Raw genomic sequence first — 25,193 nt, 5'->3', positions numbered from 1 at the left:
CTTTGAGACCTGAGGCAAGAATCATTTATTAAATAATTCTCTTGCAATCTCATAGTTGAGGCACATAGTACTTTGCATAGTAACAAGATTTACCTGTGCTGTTACAGCCAGCTTGATATATAAAGCTTTCAAATCCTTAATCAAAGCTTTTTATAGTTATTATTTAGGAAATTAGAGGAAATTATGCTTTTAAATAGGTAAGATGTTACAGTGTATTTCATGAAGACATACATACAATGATAGTCAAGTTTTCTAACAGTCTAACTGGAAGTTTAGCTTGCAAATACTTGGAAAATACAAGTTTCACCTTGGGCCACAAAAGCTATTAAACTCTATCTTATTATATCACAGAACATGTATAATCAGATCAGTAGCTGTCAGATATCAGAGGAAAAAATACAGAAAAAAACCATTTTCTCTCACTGTTGCATTTTAGATACCACATTATGTTATGACTCAGTCCTATTAAAAGAGCTTTTCTACTTACTATCAAAAAATGGACGTAGATACTTGTTGTACCCCTTTATTATTTTCTGTATTGTTGGAGGTAGAATTTCACTTTTTCCTTCAGCTTCGGGAATTTGCATTGACCTAAAAGGAATTGAAAATGAGGATGTTTTAAAAGGACATAGCAAAAAAAAATCCAGAATATATCAGATTTCATAATCTGTATTAGTGTTTTATTAGAAAAAAAAATCTCTTTTATGCCTTAAAGTTTATTATTTCTTTTAATACCTTAAAGTCTAAGTCTATTTCTTTTTATACCTTAAAGTCTGTTATCTCTTAACACTCCATCTGGGAAACAATCTTCTTTAATACTTTATCTGTAAACAGGGCATTATGGTTATAATCTAGGAATGTGGAAGGGATGCTGATTGTTTATTTCAGCATTTAAAATTAAGCTTCTTTTTACATAACAAAATACATTATATTTAGGTCTCGGAGACAGAAATCAACCTCAGAGAAGAGTGCATAAAAACACTCTTAAAATCCTGCCTGCACAACACAATTTTTAAACAGGTTACAGAAATAATCCTGTTGAGCAAAATCAGAGAAGCATCATGAGAATTCAAGTACTTCCTTTGTTCAGAAACAGCTACAATACGATCCATGGAAGTTATATATAAATAATTGCAAACCCTTTCTGCCTAACCCCGAGGGTGAGCACCCCAAGACCGTGAGCAGGGTGTGCTCTTCAGAAATGAAAGCACACATGGTTCCAACAGCTTGTTCCCAGTGATTTGAGAAAGGTGGGGTGTGAATTATGAAGGTGAGAAGCAAATACCAATTGCCTCAGTGAGCCCTGCTGGCAGAGGCATTGTCTGTGCTGATGGAGAGCAGACACCTGTACAAACACCTACAGAAGGGTCTGCAACTTCTAACCCTTGCTCTGGGAAGTGACCAACTCTCCTACAGTAGGTGCAAGAGCTGTAGCTGTGGTGATTTACTCCTAGGGAGAAAAATCTAAGTATAAACAATTAGGTAAAGAGCTACCAGTGTTTTATGGCCTTTCCTTATTGTCCTAAATCCTTACTGAATGTCTCAGTCTCAGTTCTTTTTGGAGCTGCTCCTGAAAACTCTGCTTTCTCTTCTGAATTCTATTTCTGGGTCTCTTGTAGCTTTCCAAAGCTTGATATTTTGATGTTAATTTTGCTGTTTCTGAGAAAGCCTGAGATCTTTCGTCAGGGTACTGAGAATTTCATCCACTAGAAATAATCCAATATCTTAAATTGGAAAACCTTAAATGCTAAGATGATCTCATTGAATGCACGTGGCCAAATCACACTGTGGTTTTAAATGTGGTATCTACTGGCTTGAAAAGCTGCTATTGCTATATATTTTTTATTCACCAGGCCCTATTGCCACAGAAGTAGCTGTTTTTCATTAGTTGCCTTGTAACACAAATATCTTAGTTATTTGAATGATCTTATTTTTTTCCTTTATTTTTTCCCAATTTTTTTTAATTTCTATATTGCCAAAGAATGATGTTGTTACTTACGTATACCCTTGAGTAGCATCAGCATTGAAATAAGGAAAGTTTCTCCAGTAAGTTTTTTCCCAAAGAAACAAACACAGTCATGTTGAGTTGAAATGTTAATATAAATAAGAAGGCCAGTTTTATGTTGCATAGAGGTGTTAAAATTGGAAATGCATTTGAATGTAATTAGTTTCTTAAATACTGTACTTGGAATAGATATCTCTCTTTTCGTAATTTACATATAAATTTTAGCTAAGCGTTCAATGAGCTGGATAAGTTTAATTTCACAGCTTTACTGGACTGTTCTTGAATAAGTTTTACACACTGTGAAATGTTAAAGGAAAACTTGTTTCTTTTCTACTGCAAGGGTATATCATTGTTCTGCTGATCAGTATGCAATTGCAGAGGGGTCTGGTTCATTATCATTAACCCCTATTTTCTAAAATATACCTTTAAAACTTTTATGGAAGCCCTTCCCTTAAATGACCTGTGGAAATGCATAATTTTCCTCATTAACACATGATGTGCAGCCTCATATCTCTGGTCTTTTGAGCTTTATGGTTAAGTGAGCCTGGGAAAGCTGTTGTGCTGTAATTGAGGCTGTGAATTAATGAGGCAGGGTCCCCTGTGTGCTGTTTGGCCACAAAACCTTGGAGAGCTCCTATTATAGCAGGCCAGCAAGTGAGAGGAACCTGAGGCCCCCTAAATGTGGGTGTGTGGTGTCACCAGCCTCTGACTTTGGGGATACTCAGAGGCAGATTGGCAGTGGAGAAAGATGTGGAACCTACAGAGGTCCTGTGCCTTAGGTAGTTTGGGGTTTCTGTGTTTTAAGGGATGATGCCGTGTTCCTTTAAAGTGCTCTTTGATGCATTTGCTCCATTGTGCTCCATTCCCAGCCCAGCCACAGGGAGCTCACTGCTGCACACACATTCACAAAGGATAAAGTAAAATTGAGCCTCATTCCACTTATGTGTCTGCATCTTCTCATCAGTGCATCCAAGCTTCTCTTTTAACCAATATTTGTGTTGTTATATTTAAGTATATGTTTTGTAGTTAAGGGAAGTTGTTAAAGGTCTTCCATTTTCTTAATGTATATGGAATACCTTGGCATGCATTCTAAGTATGGAATTGCCTTGCAACAGGTGATCCAGCAACTGAGGAGTGAACAGGCTTTTATAGAAAAAAACTGAGTATATAATTAGTTTTCAGCTGAAAATATCTATCTATTCTGGGCTGTCAATGCATAATAAATGCTTTAACTCATCAGGTTCAGTACTCTCTGGTTGCTTTTGTAAAAGCTGAATTATAATTATTTTCCTAAGTTATTCTTATGGCTCAAAAACTGAGAATTTTTATGGGTTTGGCTAAACTTGAAAGGCACAACTTCTTGTTATTTAAGGTACATTCGAGCTAGTGTCTTAACAGAATTGGGTAACTGGAAGGGAAAAACGGGAACATTTGCCCTAAACAGTAGTATATATCATTTATTTAGGCAAAAGTACAGTCTAGACACATGTTCAAGAATATTTTTTCTGGCTATTTTTTGTCAGAAGTTATGTGTCATGAAAGAGACAGAAACACCTTAGAACTGCAAGAAAATAAACAAAATGCCAGATATAGTCTGAAGGAGCTTTTGAAACACTCCCCCCAGGAAAACTAGAATAAGAAAAGCTTTTTTCAGGCAATTCACTGACAGGCGAGGGGCTTACAGATGCAAATAAAGTTGTTATTTCTTGTTTCATACATGTGCTCAATGATATTGGGGTTTGTATGGTCTTTGCAGATAAACTGTAGCAAAATCTACCTAAGCACTGATTAATCCTCTGCTTTGAAACAGACAGCACTGTCACCATTTTTTTGTTAAATGGTGACACTGAAACAGTAGCATCATGATAGATACAAGAACAAACAGTGAAGTACCATAAATGCTCTTAAACTCAGGCAAAAAAGAAAATAAAAGAACATTTCATAGAATGTTCTGTCCCTGATTCCATCAACGCAGGCTAACAATCTTTATGTTAAAAACACCCTATCTGAAACAAACTGGAACCCTTTTTCAGACCAAATAGTATAGATTTACTTAAGCTGATTCTTGAGAATGATAAATTTGCCTCAATTTTTGATTATTACTTTAAAAAAAAAAAAAAAAAAAAAAAAAAGGGGGGAAGCAATCATCCAGGTAACTCCCCAGATACAGCTTTTAATACTAAAAAGGGGGCCACAATGTGACTGTAATGTAATTTAATGTTAAGTGAAGTAGTGTCATTCACACAGGGAGAGAGAAAGGGAAAACAACCCCATACCATTACTGATTGTAAATTATTCACTAGAAGAAACTCTCTTCTCACGTCAGGCAGAGCTTTTCCAAGTGGAATATCTAAGGGACCACTTGGCAAAAAATCATGGCCCTGGCTTTGGGTGCACCTCAGCTCATGGGTTTTGTTTAGAAATATTTCTCTGTTCCAAGCAGGATAGTTTGTGTTGTAAACAGCATTTCCACAAACCCCTCCTGATCTGTGCACTGGAAAAATGAATTTTGTACCCGAGCATCCTCTTGTCTGTGAGATAAGCAAGGGCCAGAGGTGTCTGGATTTGGGTACAACAGACACATCAGTGCTGTGCACTTGTACCCAGGCACTCCTACAGGTGCTGTGTGTGCCTTAACCCCGTGGATGATGCTCAGGAATGAGCTGCCTGTGCTTCAGGACACCCACAGCCAGATGAAACCGTAAGAGGATTCACAAAGTCTGTCTGATAATAATGAACTGTGTACCACAGGCTGAGCTCCTGGGGGAATTCTACCTCCTTGTTATAGATGCTTCTGGAATTGTTGTTCTCTTAGCAGTGTTATGGCTGAGCCGTGAGTCATCCCCTTATTACAGTGTGGCAAGGCACAGCTGACGAGGAAAGAAGGTGGAATTAGAGCAAGTGTGTGTTTTGGACCAAGATCTCTCTGTGGGACTGGAGAAGGAGGGGAGGTGGGTGCTTTAAACTCACTTTCCACCTGTTCCCAAAGAGAAAGCTTTACCTAAATGAGTGTTTGCACACCCACTTGAGTTAAGGCTCAGACAGAATCTTATCCTGAGGAATTTACTGTGAGATGAAGTAGGTTAGGCAATTCTAGATAAAGAATTGGTTTAAAATACATCAGTTGAAAGTAGTGATGAGAATGTTCAACCTGTCCATGCTTATGTTTTATTAGAATTACTTAAAGAATATTTTTGCCTATTTTTATAGACGGAATATATTTTTAGTGCTCCATTTCTATATTTTTTGGTCATGGCAGCTGTATTGTTAGAAGGGTTATGTGTAGCCAGAGGGGATAATTTTCACTTCCAGCTTAATACAACTCGGATTTCCTAAAGACTTCACGATTTCATAACAGAGAATAAGAAAACAGTGCTTCAAATAGATAATTCTTTTTAAGATAATCTCCTTTTAGATCATTTTACTATCTCAGACTTGTTGTAAATCTAGGTGGGCTGTGTGCTTCTGTCCTTGGGCAAGGCACTATGCTCCAGGCAAGGACATGTGCCCATCTGAATTTGTTAAGCATTTGATACAATACTCACTCTGTACCCAGTAATCCTTTATTTGAGGGTTCATATGCTTCATAAATTCTATTCTTTTTCTCCCTCATCAATCTTTCCAATTAAAAAAATCTGTTAAGCCAGCTGAGGTTCCTGAAGTTCAGTCCTGTATTTCGTTTATTAATACCCATGTTCTTTAATTTTTGTAAGAGGCAAGATTCAAATGCCAAGATTTTACTTTGTTACCTGGTCAGATATGTCTCTAATTATAAGTAAGTTTATTATGAACAAACTGATATAATAATATATTGAAGAAACAATATTTTTAGCAAATACTTCTTACCTATAGAGCAGCAATAGAAAAAGGGTTCTGAGACTGCAGCACATTGTCACAAGTTCTTTCAGAAGTTCTTGTAGCCCCTAAACAACAAAAGGTGCAGAGGTCATGTTTTGCAGCACATATGCATTTCTAATACATGAATTTCCAAAGGTTTTAAACACTAAAGAGATTGTATCTTCAATAGCTTCTTCTAATGTATTAGTAAATATCTACGTCAATTTAAAAAAATCTCAAAACTTGAAAAAGAGAGGCGGCATGATAATTAATTTAACTGGTAACAGAAGCTTCATTCTGGGATACTACAGCACTTTCATTTTTGCCTCTGTCCTTTCAATATTAGGAAAAGTGATTGCTGCAAAAAATAATGTAATGCTGTGCAGGAGAATTACAAACACTGAGTTTTGTCTCTGCTATTCCTACCTGTGAGCGAGTGCATCTCTGGCACATCAGTTCCTAAGGGACAAGGCATGACCCCATCCTAGAACACAGAGCTATTCAAGAGTCTCTGGTACAGGCATACCATCAATACATAGGTAACTTTGGTAGCCTTTTTGTTAGTGAGAAAAAAAAGAAATTTTAGGCTTCTACCCCTAGCTATTAAAATAAAATCTTTTGTATGTAAATCATATATAACCATCCACATTCATGAGAATGTTCGGCTGAGGCAAGATGTCTTTTCTAAATGGGATTTCTTTGCTTTTGTCAGTGTTATTCACATCCATAATGGTTATTTTAAGAAATCTGTCAGCTCTGTAATCCATTCTGGATTAAAAGAGAATCAATCCATAGTGTAATGCAGTCATGCAACAGATCTGAAATGCACAGACTGTGCACACTTCTGCTGGATTTCACAAGAGTACACAAATCTTATTTGTAAGACTTGCTTCAAAATTCTAAAAAAACCCCTATATATCAGGAATGCTACCTACCCAGAATCTCCAAGACAATTATTATATGTTAATAAATGCAAATGAAATATCTGTTTTAGGTTTCAGGAAGGCACAATCAAACATAATATTTTCAGTGTCCAGAATGAGTTTTGCAAGAGTATCTTGCATTTTAATTCCACATTAAATTGCAAATAGTAAAGAATTTGAAGTTTCACAGCCTGAAACTTTGTTTTCCTGTTCTTTAGTGGCCAATGTAAAATGCCAGCAAGCTTTTTAAAAGCCAGAGTAATTTTTCTTTCATTATACAGTTCTAGTAAGAGCAAAACTGGTGGTATTTACCTAAATTAATGCAACGTGAATGGGATATGACTTTTATGTAACAGTGAAGTGACAAAATAACTTGTTAATGTCTCCAAAGAAAAAGGAAAGCCATTTCAATGGCTTTTTAAACAAGCAAACATTCCCAGCATCTTGGCTACTTTAAGCGTACACCAGCCTGGTAAATAATAATGTCAAAATAAATCATACACTCCTCCTGACTTCCACAGAAAATCATGCATGAGACATTAAGAGAGCTGGTAATAGGAAAAAACAGCCCAAATGAGCAGATGGTGTTGTCAGAACATTGCTCTCTACACGCTGATTCTGTAACACTCCCGGTGCAGATTGTGGGATCTCTTTTGCGTATCTCATTTTGGGTTTGGATGCTTTCTACATTCATTATCTTTATCTCACAGGGAAATATGCTAAAAATAAAAAGCCTCTTACTGACTTTATAAGTACTTCATAAAGCTGCTTTTATATTTAGCTTTTGAAATGCTACTATGAGCTCCTAATATGACTGAAGATCCTTTATAAAGAGATTAAGGAAACCTATGGATATTTCTGTACTTGTTTCGGTTTAGGACTGAAGTACTGAAGATGAAAAGGAGTGGGCTTATTACCGATTTCTTTCTAAAGCAACTGGTTTACCTTCAGTTCTTCACCAGCCTCCAAGGCAGTAATTTTATGGGAGGATGGGGTGGAGAATTTTGGTCTTTAACACATTAAAGGTCAAATCCATCCTATGGCACATGGATTACTTCTGTATGCTCAGGAAAAGAGAGCATGGAAGTAATAGAAGGGAGAAGACCTCTTACTTCTATATGAGACACAGATCAAGAGATCTAATTGCCATGTCAGCTGGCTTGTGCTCACTGCAAAGGCACACTGCCCGCCAGCCAAGGAATAGAACTGGGTAATTCTGGAGTCTGAAGCTGTTTCACAGACAATATTTAAGCTGGATAAATAAATCTCTGCTGCATGTTTGTACATGCTCGCGTGCACGCACACGTTTTCTCTGCTGCCCCTTTTTTATGGGGCTCCCTGAGCTGGCTTGCTCTGCTGAAAAGCCTGCCTTTGGCATGTTTGCACATCTGGGCCTCTCCTGCCTCGCATTTCTTCATCAAACACTGCACATTCACAGGAAGATTCCTTCCTGCACGTGTGTACCTATGGAACCGCTGGTATTTAAAACTACTTCAGCAGAACCCATAACATTTTCCTCCCACCCTAGAAAAATAAACATAACCTGTTTTCTGCATAGAATATTGAGCCATTTGGTTTGACTAGACAGACTGCATGCTGTCCAGATTATTGCGCATATACTGACACATCTTGTTCTAAACATTTACTTGAGGTGAAGGTAACAAATCTGCCCCAGATTCTCACATGATGAGACAACAGCACTTTCCTACTTTTATTCAGATCAGATTAGGACTGTAGAATGTCATCCAATGTTTTGATATTTCTCATAGGAATTCAGTTATTTTCTTCAGCATGGCAGGAAAAGTGAATTATGCAAGTTTCACAAACCTTTGAGGCTGAAATGTGATGAGGCAGAGCTCTGGCAGAGGTAGTAGCAATATCCAAAATTTCACTGGAGGTGAATTTTGTGTGAATGAATTAAAGGATAAGATGCCTATTATGTTGAAGTACCTTGTGCACAAGCGGATGCATGGGAAAGACTAGAAATTATTAGATAATACACTTTGTCATATGGTAGTGGCCATATGCCTGAATTCCCATGGCTGCTACTGCAGGCATCTAAAACCGTGTGTAGAATTATCTTAAAATAAAAAGCAGATGGTGGGTTTTAGAATATTAACTGAATTAGCATTACAATTTCATTTTACTTCCACATCCAAACTGTTGAATGACAGTGCCTTGAAGTGCTTGACTGAAAGGCAGAGAGAAATTCAGGTGAGATTCACCCAGAGTGCCAGAGAAGTACAGCTGCCTCCCCTGCTCTGGATTCTCTGCTTGCATTGTCTGCTAGGATTCCAAAGGAACCAGTGAGCTTATCTGTTCTAGACTTCATCCTCTGTTTGTTAGATCAAAATGAACCAGCTGCAGGGGAAACAATAGAAAACTGGAAACACTAAGTACTCCATGGGGGAAAGGAAGTGGGTATATGGACGGCAGCCACAGGGTAAGATTTGGAAGCAGAGGGGATGTACCCCTTGGGGTCAGCTGTCCCAGCTGGGTCCCCTCCCAGTTTCTTTAGCAGCCTCCTCATTGGTGAGGTGCTACAAGAAGCACAAAAGGCCTTGACCCTGAGCAAGCTCTGCTCAGCAGTAACTAAAACATCCCTGAAATATCAACACTTGTGTTCACAGGACAAATCCAAAACACAGCCCCATTCTAGCTACTGCGAAGGAAATTTACCTCAGCCAAAACCACCACAGCTTGGAAAAGTCAACTGCATACAACAGATTGACAGTAGTCACTGACAAAGCACTTTGTGGAATAAAATGCCATGGTATCTGTCTTTGGGTTAATCTGGATTTTATCTATAATGGCTGTAGTTTCATGGTACTTCCTAACACTTGCTGAAAGAGAAAGAAATGCAAATTTTTCACGCATTCAAATATTTTTTCATATTAGGATTAATACAGCAGAGACTGCAGCTTGAGTGAAAAGTATCAAGAAGGATTTTTTTAATGCAGCAAATTAAAAAGAAGGAATAAGACCCAGTGGCAGCAAAACTCCAGGTCTAGCTGGGGAATTGACTGATGAAAGTGGACAAATGCATGTGTCTGCATCCTATTATAAGGGGCACCCTCTTATTTGGCTGACAACTGGCTTTTGGCACACCAGCTAGCTTGTTTCTAAACCCTGGGCACATCTGATCTTGCCTAGCATGGGCAAAGCCATGCAAGTCTCCTTGGGCAAGCAGTCAAAGTCAGATGTGCTCGGCCCATGGGAAGCAGCTGTCCTGTCATGTTTGACATCAGACTGGCAGTACAGGGCCATCTGTTGTGACAGTGTCATGTCAGCAATTGAAGGGCTCTTAGGTCTCCACTGCTGCTGTACCTGGCAATAGCTCACAGTGAAACTCTGGGTTCCAGTTATGCCATCATCTCCTGATCAATACAGTTGTCACGTGTGCCAGATAAGAGAAGTGTCATTTTCTCAGTGAAAAACTTGGGAAGTTGCTCCAGTCTGAAAGCATCTTCTCAACTTCTGTACTCTGAGATGGTTTTGTCAAAAGTATTTTTAAGCAACAGAAGCTCATACTGTTAGATAAGTACGATGAATTTAAGATTCACTAGAAATGAAAACTGCTTCTCTGGTATAGCAAAATGAGCTGTAATTGAAACTTCATAATTAGAAATTGCTTATATAGGTATAGGTATTACATGAGAGTCTTTAAAATTATCCCAAATAAATCAATGACAAGTATGACAAATATGTTTCTTTTTCTAAAAAAAGACCATAGCGTGATTTCAGACTATATAAGCAACAACTCACTGATTTACTTCAATGTCCCAAATAATGTGCATGTTTATATGTAAAATCACTGTCCTCAAAATACAATGGAAGGTAAGAATCAAAGTCAAACAAACCTGCTGTTGCAACACTAAAATATTTTTTTAGTATCAGCACTTCTAGCCACCAAAGGAGTAGAGACTAACAGTATGCTGCTAGTACTTACATAATTAAGTGTATGAGAGACATTTGGTGCCCTGGATTGAGGTCTTTATTTCTCACCAAGTTCCCTGTATTATCAATTTCATGAACATCAAAGCCTTAGAGTAAGTTACATAACCTATGATAGGATTATTTTATATGTTTATCTGTTGTTGTTTTCACTCTGTGCATTTTAAATACAGTGCATATTGTGGATTAGCTGGGAAATAACTGGTAAGGATGCTGTTAGCATTATACTGTTTTTCTGGAAAATTAATTTCAGATTTATAAAAACTGGGTGCTTAGGATGACAATACAATTCTAGGAGTTACCTTGATGGAGCAAGTGCCAGATGTCCTGCTCCCAGCCAGCATAACACAGAACTGAAAGGTTCCAGCAATGTACAGAAATGGATGGCGTAATAAACATTCACAGAATAAATTTTAAGAAATGAACGTGTTAAGAAATTAAGAAATGTGACTGTTTGAAGTAGCTCTTTAAAAGCTCTGCATATATCTACTGGGAAATCTTCAGAAAATGTGCCCCACAGGCTATTTTCTAGTTTAAAAAGGCAGAGACCTAAGTAACTTATCTCCACCTTGTTCCTAAATATGATTTTACACAGCTGACACTCAGAAGTCATATTAGTGGTGTTTGAGTCACGGCTGATGACTGCTGCCATGTGTAATTACCCAAAGAAATCAGAGCTTTATGGGGTTATTAATGGTTGGGTTTATGTGCATACAGACTTTTTAAAATTTTTTGCTCTGTTCATCTCTGTTCTGCTATCTGGGCAGCTGGACCTCTACACAAGTCTACAAATGTTTGAGTCCTCTTGTACCAAAACCCAAATCTTGAATCTGAGAGCCTTACTGGCTTTTTAAGGTGTTTGTCAACACTCCAAGGTCCTCCCACAGACAAGTGGGAATCACCTTCTGCCACACCAGTTCTACAGTCAGAATTCACAGCCCACCTGTGTGGCTTCAATAGACCCAAGAGGCTCAGTTTCTGTGCAATTTAAAGAGCAAACATGTTTGAGTTGGGTCAGAGAGGCAGGGAACCTTCAGGGACTGGAACTGATGGATGAAACCTCAAAGGCACCTTTGGAAAGGTTTTGGCCATGCAGGAAGGTGCAAACACTGATGGCTTGGGTGGTCTCTCATTGACCATCTGAGACCTGACCGCACTTCAGGTCACCAGGATTTTAAAGGGCACCCACAAGTGTGGGCTGAAGGCAGATACAGAGCTCCTGCAGCACTGAAACCTTCACTATTTACACAGACCAGGATAATGTGGTTTTATCACCTGTAGCAAAAAGGGGAGAGTTTTGTTTGGGCACTATCAGCCTAGATATGATTAAGAGAAATAGTTGAAAGTCCGGAAAGTTGGACAGGATATGCTGGTTTAGATTAAGAAAATAGCAACTTGATTTGCAAAGACAAATGAAATCCTGCCTTTACTGTGCCAGTTTAAATTACTGTTCTTTATGAAAGTTAGCAGATCTAGAATCTTCTAGCCTTTAACGTGTGGCCGAGTCTCCCCACACAGACCATGGTGACTGTGAGCTTTGCTCAGCACTCTCACGTTGCAGAAACCATCCAGGACCCAGCTAATGTTCCTGCAGCTCCCCTCTGTGCAGCCTGGGAGAGTGAGGATCATCTCACCCTGTCACTGAACAAACGAGTGAGGCTGGGAGGGAAAAACAAGGGCCCTGCAGGAGCACATTAGGGCCAGTCATACCCATCTTCTCTCCTCATTGAATGCTGTGTAATGTGCCTTTGAAATTTATGACAGAGAACAGCCCCTTGGTTTCCAATTAATATTATTTTCAGTTGCAGATTCTTCTTAGTTTGGGGGCAAAGGGGAAGAAGGAAGGGGGTATACCCCAGCCATGCCCCTTATTTTCCATCCAAGTTAAGAAATTGAATCATAGACTTTTCTGGGTTTGACTATTGTTACTCATATCTGAAACCTTCCAGAAAAAACTTTATTTTTCTTAGTCACCAAATATCTACTTCTCAGTTTGGGTCCAAGGTCTTGGACTCAATTTCCTAAGTATATTGTTAAGTGTCCTGTAACCAGGTGATTTACAAACTGACCATTCTGAGCAGTGCAACAGGATGAAAGACTGCAAAGGAGAAAATCAGTTTTCAGAGCAGTTTCAGTTTTTTTAAAATCTATGAAGATTCTGTATTCAAAATTAACTGGTACAAATCAATAAAATTAAAATTACTCAGTAGAATTCCATATTTTCGCAAATAATAATCACAGGATATAATGTTTTTAATTGTACAGCTGTACAAAAATGTGAATGTTGTCCAAGTTGAGCATCCTGGGCTCAGCTGTAAGCTTTTGTACCTGCTAAGGTTGAAGTCAGAGGAGTTATTCCAACTGAGATGTGGAGCTGAGCTCAGAGTAACCAGGAATTTGGTATAAGAGGAATTCGCACAAGGTGCTTTGAAAGCAAGAGACATTTTTCCAATAAAATATGTATTTCAGGTTTTTTTCCACATGGGAAGATTAGTTCAATCTGTAAGTGTGTGCCTTCCTTTTCTTTCAGCATAAATTGTTCTAGCTTTATTCTATGACAGGTCATTAGAATTACCTGGAGTGTTCATCGTGGAGAGCAACCTTTAAGAATCCTGTTTAAAAAGTTTGAATAGCCATTGAAATTGAGTATATAGCCTTTTTTTTAATAATTAGAAAAAAGAGCCTCCTAGAGAAATAAAATGCTTTCATTAAATTCAAATATTCCCTTTCTTCATTACTCAGTGCTCAATAACAGGTTTAATCAATGTGATCTACTTTAAATTTTGTACACCTTTCAAAGTACGAGTGCATTTCTAATCTATGCATTCATTGCAGGTGAGATGCAGATTTGATGAGGAATCGGGGGGCGGAGGGAGGGGGGAACGGGAGCTGGCTCTTACAGCATCTCTTGGAGAAGTTTCCCCACGTGCCTCTCGCTGCTTTCAAAAGGTTGTGCAGCCTTTTGGGGGGAGACGCTCGCACCTTCGATTTGACTAATTGAAATTCGAGTTATTCTGAGTTCATTTTATCCAGCAGCACAATGATACCTCAGAGAGGAAACACTAATATATATTTTTTAAGGCAATTTAGAAGCCAGCGGAGCGGCGGGGGCGGGAGGGGAGGGTGCCCGGGGCCGGTGCTTACCTGGTGCGGTCGGAGCAGCTCCCGCGGCGCGGCCGCCGCCGAGCCCTGCGCGCACCGCGGCCGAGCCCGCCCACGCCGGGCGGGGGCACGGCGGGATGCGCCCCTCGCTGCTCGCTCCGGGAGCCGCCGGGCGCTGCCCCTTCCCTGCCACTCCTCCTTTGCTTACACCCTTCTCTGATCCTGCTGTGCTCGGGGGAAGGATGCTCCACAGAGAAGTGGCGAGGGATGGGTGACAGGCAAAAGTCGGGGTAACGCATCCCGTGGCTTTTTTTTCTGCCATACCCTGTAACAGAGCTTGCATGAAGCGTCCTGCTGATTGCCTCGGCTTTCCTTCTTGCAGTTGTCACATCCCAGCTACCCCGGGTAGAAACCTCCACCCTTGTTCTCTGTTTGACGTGGAAATGTTCTGGCTGCCTTTGAGTAGCATTGTTCAAGCCCTTCCAGAAGTGAAAAGTGTTCGTTTTGCAGGTCCTGTCTGACCTCTCAATTACTTCAGGAGCTGTTGTTTTTTCCAGGAGTTTTCAGAGACAAAAGTAGCGCTTTCTCTGGGGAAACACCATTCCACAACATTTAAGATAAAGGAAAACACTTAGGGAATGTGATTATCAACAAAGGTTGCATTAGGAAAAATCACTTCAGACAGAATTTAACATCTGCTGTCTGAAATTGTTTCCTGTGACTACAATACTGTGGATAAGGCAGATACACAGGAACACACCAAACCCTTCCTGATCCAGTCATTAATAGTAAAATATGGTGGTACTGGTGCAAGGTGTGAGGCAGGGGAAAGAAGATGATTTTGACTATTTCAATTTCAAACCCTGGTGCTGTTTTTTGGGATTATAGTGTTGATAACTTTTGAGGAAGGCAAAGGCTGAGAGGTCTCAATCCTGTATCCTCTAGCAGTAAAAACCCTCAGGTTTTTCTTCCTAGAACATGCTAGTCTCAGTTCATGTCAGAATGTCAGAAGTAAGTACATGTTGTCTGCTTTTTCACAGAATTATAGAACTGATTTGGTTGGAAAAGATCTTTAAAGGTCATCAAGTCCAACCCCCTGCTCTGGGCAGCAACATCATCTGCTGTATCAGGTGGCTCAGAGCCCCATCCATGCTGGCCTTGAACACTTCCAGGGATGGGGCATCCACACCTTCTCTGGGCAACCTGTGCCAGTGTTTCACCAATGCCATAAAAATGTGGTCTTTATCTAGTTTGAATCTACTTACTTTTAGTTTAAAACATTTACCACTTGTCTTTTTCTTAACTTTAACTTAAAATCTAGTTACAGACATGTTGCCCTCAGAGGCTCTTTGAGATCATATCTGCTGTGAGTACCCTGGAAGCTCCCCCCAGGTTACAGAACATGGGAGGATCTGAGGCTCAGAGTAGGAGAGGGAAAACACACCTCTACATGGCAAAAAAGAGAGCAGATTTCTCTGCTGTTGTTTGCCTTTCTGTTACTGCTGAAGCTCGTGTTTTTTACTGCATCTGTAGGGGGGAGAAATTCAAGGAATGTAGAAATCATTCTTTCCTGCACATGTTGAATATTGATCCAGTGATAAGTCAAGGATATGTGCTGAGTATGCCTGCTCTGGGATAGTTCCCCCCACATCTCATTTGAACAGTCTGCCTAACTGCATAAAATACCAAGTGTTTATCTTCTATTCATCAGTCAAGCAGAAGGAAGCTGGAAACCCAGTGGAAAAAAAATCCCTGGCTGTTTCTATTGCAGGACAGCTGTAAGTGGGAGAATCAGCAAGTTTGGTCTCATGTGGCCTTTCATAGCATTAGAACTGAGAAAACAACTTTAAAGTCAATTCTGTAAGCAACTGGCATAGAAACCATGCTGATTGTTATTCCTGATACAACTCCAAACACAGGTTCAGCTAACGCACAATATCAGAAATCCTCAAATTTAGAGGGATCTCTTCCTATTTACATCTTCAAAATCTTTTTTCAAGTTCCCACTAACTGCAAGTCATAATTTAATCAGAATGAAAATATTCTATTTGAAAACACAAAGCATCAAAGTGATGTTGGCTGTTTCAGTTCACACAGCCTGAATGGAATTTAGTGGTCTTCAGAAGAACACTAAATTCCCACTTTAAGACACTATTTTTCAGCACCTGTCTGCATTTCAAGTCTGGGGTAGGGCATATTCTTCTCTTCATAGCAGAGCCCTTGAGCAGCAGTGGTCACTGGGATTTCAGATCAGCTGAAGCAACACCTCAGTTGTGACTGCTGGAGACAAGTAAGTAAATGACAACACTCAAAATCAATTGCTGTGGCCTATAATGCTAAGGCTGTCAGCAAAAGCTGTTAACATAAAACTAAAACTTATGCTGGTTTATTGTAAAGTTTATGCTGGTCCTTCAGAGTGCCCACAGTTCTCCGTTTATTGATTTTCTGCTGTGGCTGTTGCACAGGGTGTGCTAGCTGAGGAACACCTGGCTGGTGTGAGCCTGTCCCCATGCACACACCTGCCCTGTCCCCTCAAGAGTCAGCTCCTGGAAGCCTTTGTCCCCTTTGTCCTCCCCGCAGCAGCAGAGAACCTCTGAGACACCAAACCCACGCCCTGCCCTTGGGCTACTCCCAGAAGGGGACGGCTCAATCATTAACCCGCAGCTTGAGTCTTTCAATAGAGCCATTCATCAGCTGGGAAATCAGCTGACTCCATCCTCAGGCTGGTAGAGAGCAATGAAATTGTTTTAAAGAACACAGAAATCTAGATGCCCACAGTAAGAAATCATTTCACTCCTCTGTGCACTTAGTCCTCTGCATCTGTACTGCAGCTCATGTTGGGTAAGTTGGGTTTTTTAGTAGATTTTCCTTACATTTTGTAACCTCAGAAGGGGGCTGTAACATTTGCAGCACGGATTAAACAACATTATAATCTGTAATGGCTTTCAGCAGCTGCAATGCCAAGAGTAAAAGAAAACACATTGAGCTTTTGGTATTCCAGGGATTCCTGGAGGTATGTTAAACTGATCAGCAGTCTGGGTGTGAGATTTTTTTTGGTGCTTGAATCGCTTGTCCAATAACACATAACCCTTACAAATAAGCCAACATTAGTGTCACCACTGAAGTATTATATTGATATATAAAGTGGGGTGCATCATGAATCAAAATGTCCCCATTTTTAACTTGATTACATTCACACTTACTGGATATTATTTTGGACATATTCAAGTAATTGGAAATGCTTGGAATGCTAATCAAATGAGGATGGAATAAATGCAGTATTGAGTGAGGACCTGAAAATTAGATTAAATAATACAATATGTATCTAAGCCAAAGGCAAAGAAAGAGTGAGAAAATACCCACTAATCTATTGTATTGATTTAATTTTTCCCATTTTAATGAGGTAACAGGTAATGCTAGTGTTTAGGACTTCTAAAATCCACTAGTAGTAGAGTATTGATTTGAAATTACTGTAACAATTCTATTTCATTAATCTGTGTCCCAGAGGATGTAATTGAAAGAATGAAAGTAACACCATGAAATGTATTCCACCTTTAGGATTCTTTAGGAAATAAAGTTTTCTGATTACTATAAATTGTGTGAAGCAGAGGATGAATTAATTAGCATTCTAATACAAGATCTACTTTCTAATAGAAATGTTTGTGCATGAAAGTTTGCATTCTTATGCTGAATGAATAGTTGCATTTTAAATCATTATGACAATTCTCAGTGACTTGGGGGCTACATACTCTGCATCTCTTACAGATTATTTGAGTGGAAAATAATGAGCATATAAAATGGCTCAAATTAAGGGTTCATGCCTTTTCTTTCTGCACGTTGTTGCCCAATCACACACACACAAAAAAAAACCCCTTTAAATATTACCTGTATCAAGAGTCACACATAAAACATAATCAATTTTTATTATGTGTTTCATTTTTTATTTTGGCTTAGACCCACCTTGAACTGAATTTTTTTCACCTCTTGATTAGCATTTACTTGTCAAGTGAACTTCCTTTCTTATTTCACTACTTGCTGCTTGTTTTCACTGAAGTAACTGAAGCTTAATGAATCCTTGTAATGTTCATCTGACATCTTGTAGGATTACTCAAAATCAAAGCATATTCTTGTTGAAATTGGGGTCTCCTGCCCGATGTGAGCTCTGTTACCTGGGGGATCGCTGCTGCAGCAGCCAGGCTGCGCCTTCAACCCAAACAGCTCCAGCCCAGACTGTGCTCAGGGCACTGCTCACCTTTACTCCTGCCAAAGGGTGACAAAGCTCTTGGGGATGGAACCTCCCTGGGAGCAGGGCACCTTCCCCTGAAAGCACAGTTTCCTTAGCAGCTGTTTGGAGAGTCACATATTTGTGGTTGTACCGCCTGTCAGTTTGTTTCTAACAGCACGGCTGCATTTGTCAGAGCTTTGTTAGCTCTTGCTATGCTATTGAATGTGTCCAGGTGCTGCCTTTAATGAAGCACTTTTGTTCCCATTATGCCTGCAATAATGTCAATACTCAAGAATTAGATTAAATGAGTGAGAGAGCTGAGATGAAGACAGTGGATTTGATGATCTCGGGTAATTGATTTTCTTTGCATGATGCTGTCAATGCCTGAAAGGCCAGGTGGATTAACTCTCAAGAATAGGCAGGCTTGTCTAGTCCTGCACCATATACAAATTCCCAGTTTATTTTCAGTGGGACTGTGGAAATGTGAAAGCCTGTGGCTGGGATGTATCCTGGTGTTTAAAAAAAACAAAACAAAAAAAAAAAAAAAAACCCACTTGGTTTGATAGGATTTGGATTTGGGTTTTTTACCCACCTGGAATATTTACTTTTCGCTGTGTTCAGCTGTCAATAAAAAAAGCCTTCCAGAAGTGAGCTACTGAGACAGCAAGAAGTGATTTGGACAATGCTCCTTGCCACAGGGAGCTGTACAGACATTAATGATGAGTTGTGAGAGTATCACATGTGGGTATTACATGGAGTGAGAAAAATACACCGGGTACCGTTAGCAAACCCAGTTTTAAGCAGGACCTGAAAAAGCTGTAAGGCACCAAGCTCCTTCTAAGTGCCCAGCCAAACAAATTTGAGTTGCTGTTGTGTAGCCCTAGAGATAATAAAACACTGGGAGAAGACTGACTTGCTTTCCTCAAAGAGAAGCTGGCATGGGGACTGCACCTTTTCCGTATTTCCTCATTAAATAAGTGGCTCTTGGAAAAGTGCCACTTTCTCCTGTCCCTGTTCAGTTTGCCTGAAGATGCCACCAGAGTTCATTAATGCAATGATTATCTTTTCATCATCAACTCTGCAATACATTAATTCTTCAGCAGATCACAGTTTTGTTTCCTAAGCCCTCCCTGCTGTGCGATCTGAGCAAGACTAAAATAATTAATGATAGAATGCCAAAACTCTGCTTTGATAGAAAAGATGATTTTCCAGCCCAAATGGAATTGTGTAGTGCTGGGAACGTGTACCACATGGCTACAGCTGTTTATGGGTTAGTTTGTTCTGCTGTTCTCTATATCAATATATTACATTACATCAGAGAGCCAAAGCTTAGAGATATCTTGTAAAACAAATACATCTATTTTGTTTGTAAAAGGAAATAATTTATTTTGCTTCTTCCTTGAATTTTAAACACTACACTCTTTACACAAGAGAGTTTCTGCAATTAAAGTACTCTTAACCATTTTCAAAGCTTACTGAAAAAATTAGGAAAAAATCTGTTTCTGTAGCTGACTGTGCACTACCCCACAATCTGGCTCCTACTTGTACTAAATGTGGGCTTCAGTAGTGGCAGTGATATTTGTTAAAGCTTACCAGCTACTTCTAAACTAAAACAAAAACAACAACAACAACAAAAATTGGCCAATATTTCTTTTAAATTTTAAACTTAGGTACAAGCATGGAGAAAGTATTTCTAACAGGCACTTGTCAGGCTTTCACTTACTGTAAAATTATGCAAGGAGAATAATAGCAAGGGATAACAGTCTCTTACATGCCACTTAAATTAAGATGTCTTAAATTTAGTATCCATTTAAGACATCTTAAATATAGTGTCCACTTCTGCCTTATAAATATACTGTGTATGAACATCATTATGTAGAAATATTAACCTGTGAGTATTTACACCACAAGCTGGTGAAGTTAAAATTTCTACAAGCTTATTCTAAGTACATGATGACAATGTTAATTTTGATTGGAAATACGTCTTAGTGAGGCTGTTATATTTGGAGGGAAAAATTACAGAAAGAAAAGGATTTTTGCTCTGAGTAACTCTGCACTCACTACAAGCTAAGCAGCCTTTTCTGGGAGTATTACAATGGGGAAATTGGAAGTATCTGGGTGAAATTAGTGGTGTGCATTTTCTAGTGGCTGTCTCAGCAGTTCTTTGGAGAACACAAGAATCTACTCAGCATTCAATGCCTCCTGTGGCTTGCAGAAAGCAGGAGGATGTAGTCCAGGCAGGGTTGGAGAAATGCAGCAGTGGCAGAAATCTCAGATCCCTATAAAGAAATGGGTATCCTGATGCTCTGGCCCCCCTCAGCTGGCTTGTGTAATGTGTGGGGGTCCTGTGTCTCTATGCCTGTGATTTGGACTTTGGAATTGCAGACTACAGAGCTAATTAGCAAGAGAATAAAATAAATACAGAGTATTGAACTAGGTTTCCTGGCCCAAGCCTAAATAGCCATGTCCTACAAACTTCAAAAGAGGCCAAGAAAGCTATCATACTTTAACATATCCGCAATGCGGGTCATGAAAAATATTTTCTCATGTTTCTATTGAAGTCAGAAGTAACATTCTAATCTGTGCAAGACCAGACGTTATTTTACAGAAAAACTGTTGTCTACGTTAATCTGGGGGCTAAAAAGTTTTAAATTGCAAAAAGACCACGTGAGAAGTGTGTGGTAATGCTCAAATCATTTTTCATTTTCCTCAGGAGTGCATGGGGAGCTATTTTAATTCAAAAGATATAATATAATCATTCTCATCTATTGAACTAAAAGAACAGAGGATGCCAAAGGCAGTTCAAGAAGTTATAGATATATATGGCATGAACATCCCCCAGCAAAAGTTAATGCAAGTCAACATCAACAGTGGTCTTAAATGCCACATTGATTTAAAATCACACAGTAATTGATGAAATGGGAATGGATTTTCTTCAACATCTCTTTTAATGAACTCAGCAGAGTTTTGTTCAAATGGTCCTTGGGATGTGAAGTTCTGAGGCTCAGAGCCTCATAAACCTACTGGTTTTTAAGGGGGGGGGCATGTTTAGAGTAGTTTAAATGCTAGCTTTCCTTATTTTGTTTTTGTTGTTCTTATAGTTCTGATGCTGCCCTACTTCTCTTCTGTTCTTTAAATGTATTGTACTGAAGTCTTGATATTTACATTAGAAATCATCCTTTAATACTTGAAGTTATGCAATTATTGATCTCTGGGTCTGATTGGTGTTACTTTATTATCAAAAAGAGTAGTAAAGTTGTATATAATCATTTTACAATTTAATTATCAGGCCAGAGGAATGCTATGGCCCTGCATTGAAGGAAAAGCCTGGAAATCCAATGTAGTTGGGCAAAATGTTCTACCCTTGGTTGGCTCTGGGCTGACAGTAAACATCTGGAAAATAAGAATTGTGTCTAATGTTTTATTTATGAAGAACAGGACTGCGAGAACACAGTTCCTTTATTTGGCCCACGGCTGTAATCTCTGGTGTCTAAAAAGATATCTGGGTTGATGCTTTTTCCTGTGACTGAGGTATCATCAGCTATCAACTATTTAAGGGCCAGAGAATGTTCAGGATTCTGCCTTTCCTATGGAGCAAAGGTAGCTCATCTCAACTATGCTAAAACATATGCTCTCTTTCTGTGCTTGTTTGCATGAAAAAATGGATAATTCAATATATTTGAGAATAATGATCAAACCTGAGGCAAATTAAGGAATGCCTCAATGCCTCAAGAAAAAATAGGTGGGAGCTAATAGATATCAGCAAATAGATAACTTTATTTCCTTAAGTAAGTAGATTGAAAACATATTCAAAGCTGCAGAAATAGTAATTTCAATTTCAACTGTGAAATAGCAGTTAAGATTTTGTCAGCTCTGTAATGGCAGTATGATTGCACAATGTCTAGAATGAAGTGTGATAACTTCAATAGCAAAAGTGCTGAAGTTTTTAAAGAAGCTTTAGGTTTACCTCTGAAGAAGAAACTTTTCAGGAATGTTATTAAAAATGCAAACAAAGAGGAAGTGATCACTCTTTATGCAATTAAAACTTATGAAAAAGGTAACTTTTTGAATTTTAGGAAAACAGTTCTGCAATAGATGTTCTATTGTTTAATTATTAAAATATATGTCAACTAAAAAATGGGTAGCTGTGAGCTATAAAATTGAAATTTTGAGGAGCTGAATATGGAACACTGTCTACTTTCTGTAAATAAAAATTATTTAAACCATTTTGACTGCCGTCACATAAAATAGCAAGCTTTAAGAAAAACACCATTAAGAGTATATTAATGTATTTTAGGTTTAGCGTACAACACCAACATGACATTAGAGGTGGGTTGGCCCAAGCTGCAGCCCTGGTTTGCTCTGTTCTGCCCGGTTATTTCTCACTGGAAGCAAATCAGAATTCTCTCTCGGAAGGTTTGTGTGCGGTCGGTACTCGGTTCCTGCAGAGGGTGGCAGTGTGGCACCATCCTCCGACATCCCCGGCTGCTGCAGCCGCCTCCGGCTCCGCAGGGAAAAGGTGCCTGATGGCCCGGCTCAGCCCTGCCCGGTCCGGCTCAGCTCGGCCCTGCCCTGCCCTGCCCGGTCCAGCCCTGCCCGGCCCAGCCCAGCTCAGCTCTGCCCGGCTCTGCCCGGCCCAGCCCAGCTCAGCTCTGCCCGGCTCGGCCCTGCCCTGCCCTGCCCGGCCCTGCCCAGTCCAGCCCTGCCCTGCCCAGCCCAGCTCTGCCCTGCCCTGCCCAGCCCGGCCCTGCCCAGCTCTGCCCGGGGCTCTCTCCTTACAGCCCCATGTCAGGAGAAGCCCTGATCCAGGTGAGGTGGATGCAGCAGAAACTGGAAATCACCATTTAAATAAATAAATAAATAGAAAGTTTTAATTAAAGATTGGCTGAGGCAGGTTGTGTGGGAATTTTCATTATTAGGGATGGTCACTCCAACCCCAGAAAAAGATCAGCTGTGTTGTTTTTTTTTAAAAGTGCCTTTGCAGTGGAGCTGGTGGAAAGAAGGGGTTTTGTGAGCCGGTGGTGAGCAGCTGGAGGTCAGCGTGCTGCTCCCTGCCCAGGGATGTGCACGGCTCCTGAAACCAGCACTCCTCCCTTTCAGGGGGTTGATTCACCTGCAGCAGTGGGACAGGTGATGATTTACTGAAGCAAAGTTGTTAAATGCCTGTGGGCTGATGTTGAAAATCACAGAGCGGTAGAACCTGAGTCTTTCCCCGCAGTGCTGAAGGCTGATGTAAGAGTGTTACAGAGGCAATGGCTTGCCTCAGGCAGCAGCTTGATGTAGCTACACATATTTCCTTGTTAGATATCTCTTATCTAATCAGATCTCGGTATTGCATAAATACTCCTGCTTTTGTGAATGTTGGTGAGTGTACAGGTAGTTCAGAGTGTGATTTCTATCTCTTGTAAGCACTGTAAGAAAGTCTGGCTTAGTTATGCTGTACAAGGAGTTAATGTGTTGCTGAAACTTTAACTTAGGTTAATTAACTTCTTTTTTGCATTCTTTCTGCCTGCAATAATGAAAAGATTGCCTAAGCTAGGAGGAAAACTAATTCTGTTTTTTAGATTTTAGCGTTATGTAAAATGAAACTACTCATTACAGAAACTCAACCACAAAATTAACTTTATTTCAGAATAATTTATTTCCATGATAACATCTCCATGATGTAATAAAATTAGGTGGTTTTCTAATATATCTTTGTGAGACTTCATATGGAATGAAACTGCATTTGCACTGGTTTATTTTGAAAAGAATTGGAGACAATTATTAATATTGGGAATAGGGGAAATTAGTATAATTAACATGAGTAGGAAAAATATGACACAGCGAGTATTCAAGGCTTTGTACTGGCCACTATCTTCAGTGATTTAATGTAAGTGAAAATTCATGTGTTTTTATAAACCTCACATTGTTTAAACTAATGTACTGGTGAAATAATCTTTTAAGACAAATAGATGTCCTTCAAAGCAGGCTATTGGAGTGAACTAGACTGAAGCAGCAGCAGACCCAGAGGGTTTCCAGAGCTCCTACAGGATCAGCTTTAACTCAGAAAATGCATATTCAGGGTCAGGAGACTCCTGTCCTCCCTGGTGCTGCTGTGGAGACCAGCAGGGAGGAAACTCTGCTGCTTTGCCATGGGAGTTACAGCAGGAGCTCATCAGGTAGCGTTTACACATCAAAACCCTGGGGAATATTTGCATGGGACGGCTGCTTTGGGAGCAGGCAGTGGCACAAACTAAGGCAGACAATGCCTGGATGGATCTCTCCACGCGTTTCTGACCATTTGCACTGCTTGCCTGACCAGCAGCCTGCAGGCAGCCCTCAGCCCAGAGGGGTTTTGCAGAAGGGCAAACTGCTGCTGGGTATGAGCTCTGCCAGGTCTGGGATACAGAAACAGTGAAGCAGAGAACTGGCACTGCCTGTCAGCCCTAGAGCGCCCTGAGCAAGGCTGGGGCAGGACTGGAGGCAGGGGACAGTGAGGGACACATGGTGCTGGCAGTGCAGGAGCACAGCTCACACCACTGCACTGCCCCTTGGCCTTCCTCAGCCTCTGAGCTTCTCCCATAAGTCCTTTAAATTCTAGAGGGACGTTTGTCTTTCCAAGTAACTGCAAAAATGCTGCTCATATATCACAGTATCCCACTGCACCAAAGGGGCCAGGCCTTTTCTTGTATTTATTTATCTTTTCTACAGAGAAAATAAAAAAGGCCTATATGCACCTCGAATTAGAAGACTAAAGAAAGATACAATCAAAAAACCAGCTTAATCCTGGTTTGTTTGGTGTTCTTTTGCTCAGCTAAGAATCTTGATTGTAGCAGGGATTTTTCCTTTTGTTTTATTTTACACAAAAGATCTCTTAATGAATCTCCCAGCTTCTGAATGCTTGTTTCAGCAGTAATCTGGGCACAGCTGCCTAGCCTCCCCAGTGGACAAGTGGCAGCACAGTTGATGCAGTGACCTAACAGGATGGCACTCACAGAGGTGGCTGGGCTACCATTTGTATTGAGTTTCCAACTCCAGCCTGAATGACCAGTACTATTTTATTCTTGTGCTGAATTTTGGCTGAAATCCTAAATTGCTCTTTTTTTCTTTTTTTAATTGTAGTTGAGGGCATTAAGGTCAGGACATGGGGAGCAGTGGCTGAGGG

At 39.9% G+C, this 25,193-nt stretch overlaps 2 protein-coding genes across 6 annotated transcripts in view; one reads left to right on the top strand and one right to left on the bottom strand.

The window, feature by feature from the left end:
• The window catches only part of LOC134554725 (gamma-aminobutyric acid receptor subunit pi-like), a 46,031-nt gene extending 31,803 nt beyond the window's left edge, over positions 1–14,228 (bottom strand). The window contains exons 1-3 of one of the 3 annotated variants that reach the window (XM_063405556.1): positions 13,864–14,228; positions 5,852–5,928; positions 488–591 (exon numbers count right to left, since the gene is read on the bottom strand). In XM_063405556.1, coding sequence (XP_063261626.1) covers positions 488–591; positions 5,852–5,895 — 148 coding nt within the window. In that variant the 5' untranslated portion in view covers positions 5,896–5,928; positions 13,864–14,228. Of the gene's footprint in view, positions 1–487; positions 592–5,851; positions 5,929–13,863 lie in introns of those variants that run through there. The other 2 variants (XM_063405555.1, XM_063405557.1) reach the window with 2 other exon arrangements.
• Positions 14,229–16,507: 2,279 nt separating this feature from the next.
• The window catches only part of ENTPD1 (ectonucleoside triphosphate diphosphohydrolase 1), a 50,459-nt gene continuing 41,773 nt past the window's right edge, over positions 16,508–25,193 (top strand). The window contains exon 1 of one of the 3 annotated variants that reach the window (XM_063405552.1): positions 16,508–16,662. Coding sequence is in view for 1 of the 3 variants with exons in the window: in XM_063405551.1 (XP_063261621.1) it covers positions 16,656–16,662 (7 nt within the window). In the remaining 2 variants the exon portion in view is untranslated. The remainder of the gene's footprint in view (positions 16,663–25,193) is intronic. The other 2 variants (XM_063405551.1, XM_063405553.1) reach the window with 2 other exon arrangements.

Source organism: Prinia subflava, chromosome 9, assembly GCF_021018805.1.
Source record: "Prinia subflava isolate CZ2003 ecotype Zambia chromosome 9, Cam_Psub_1.2, whole genome shotgun sequence".
NCBI lineage: Eukaryota > Metazoa > Chordata > Aves > Passeriformes > Cisticolidae > Prinia > Prinia subflava.
Note: the sequence above shows the minus strand (reverse complement) of the source record. Positions and strands in the feature narration are given on the sequence as shown.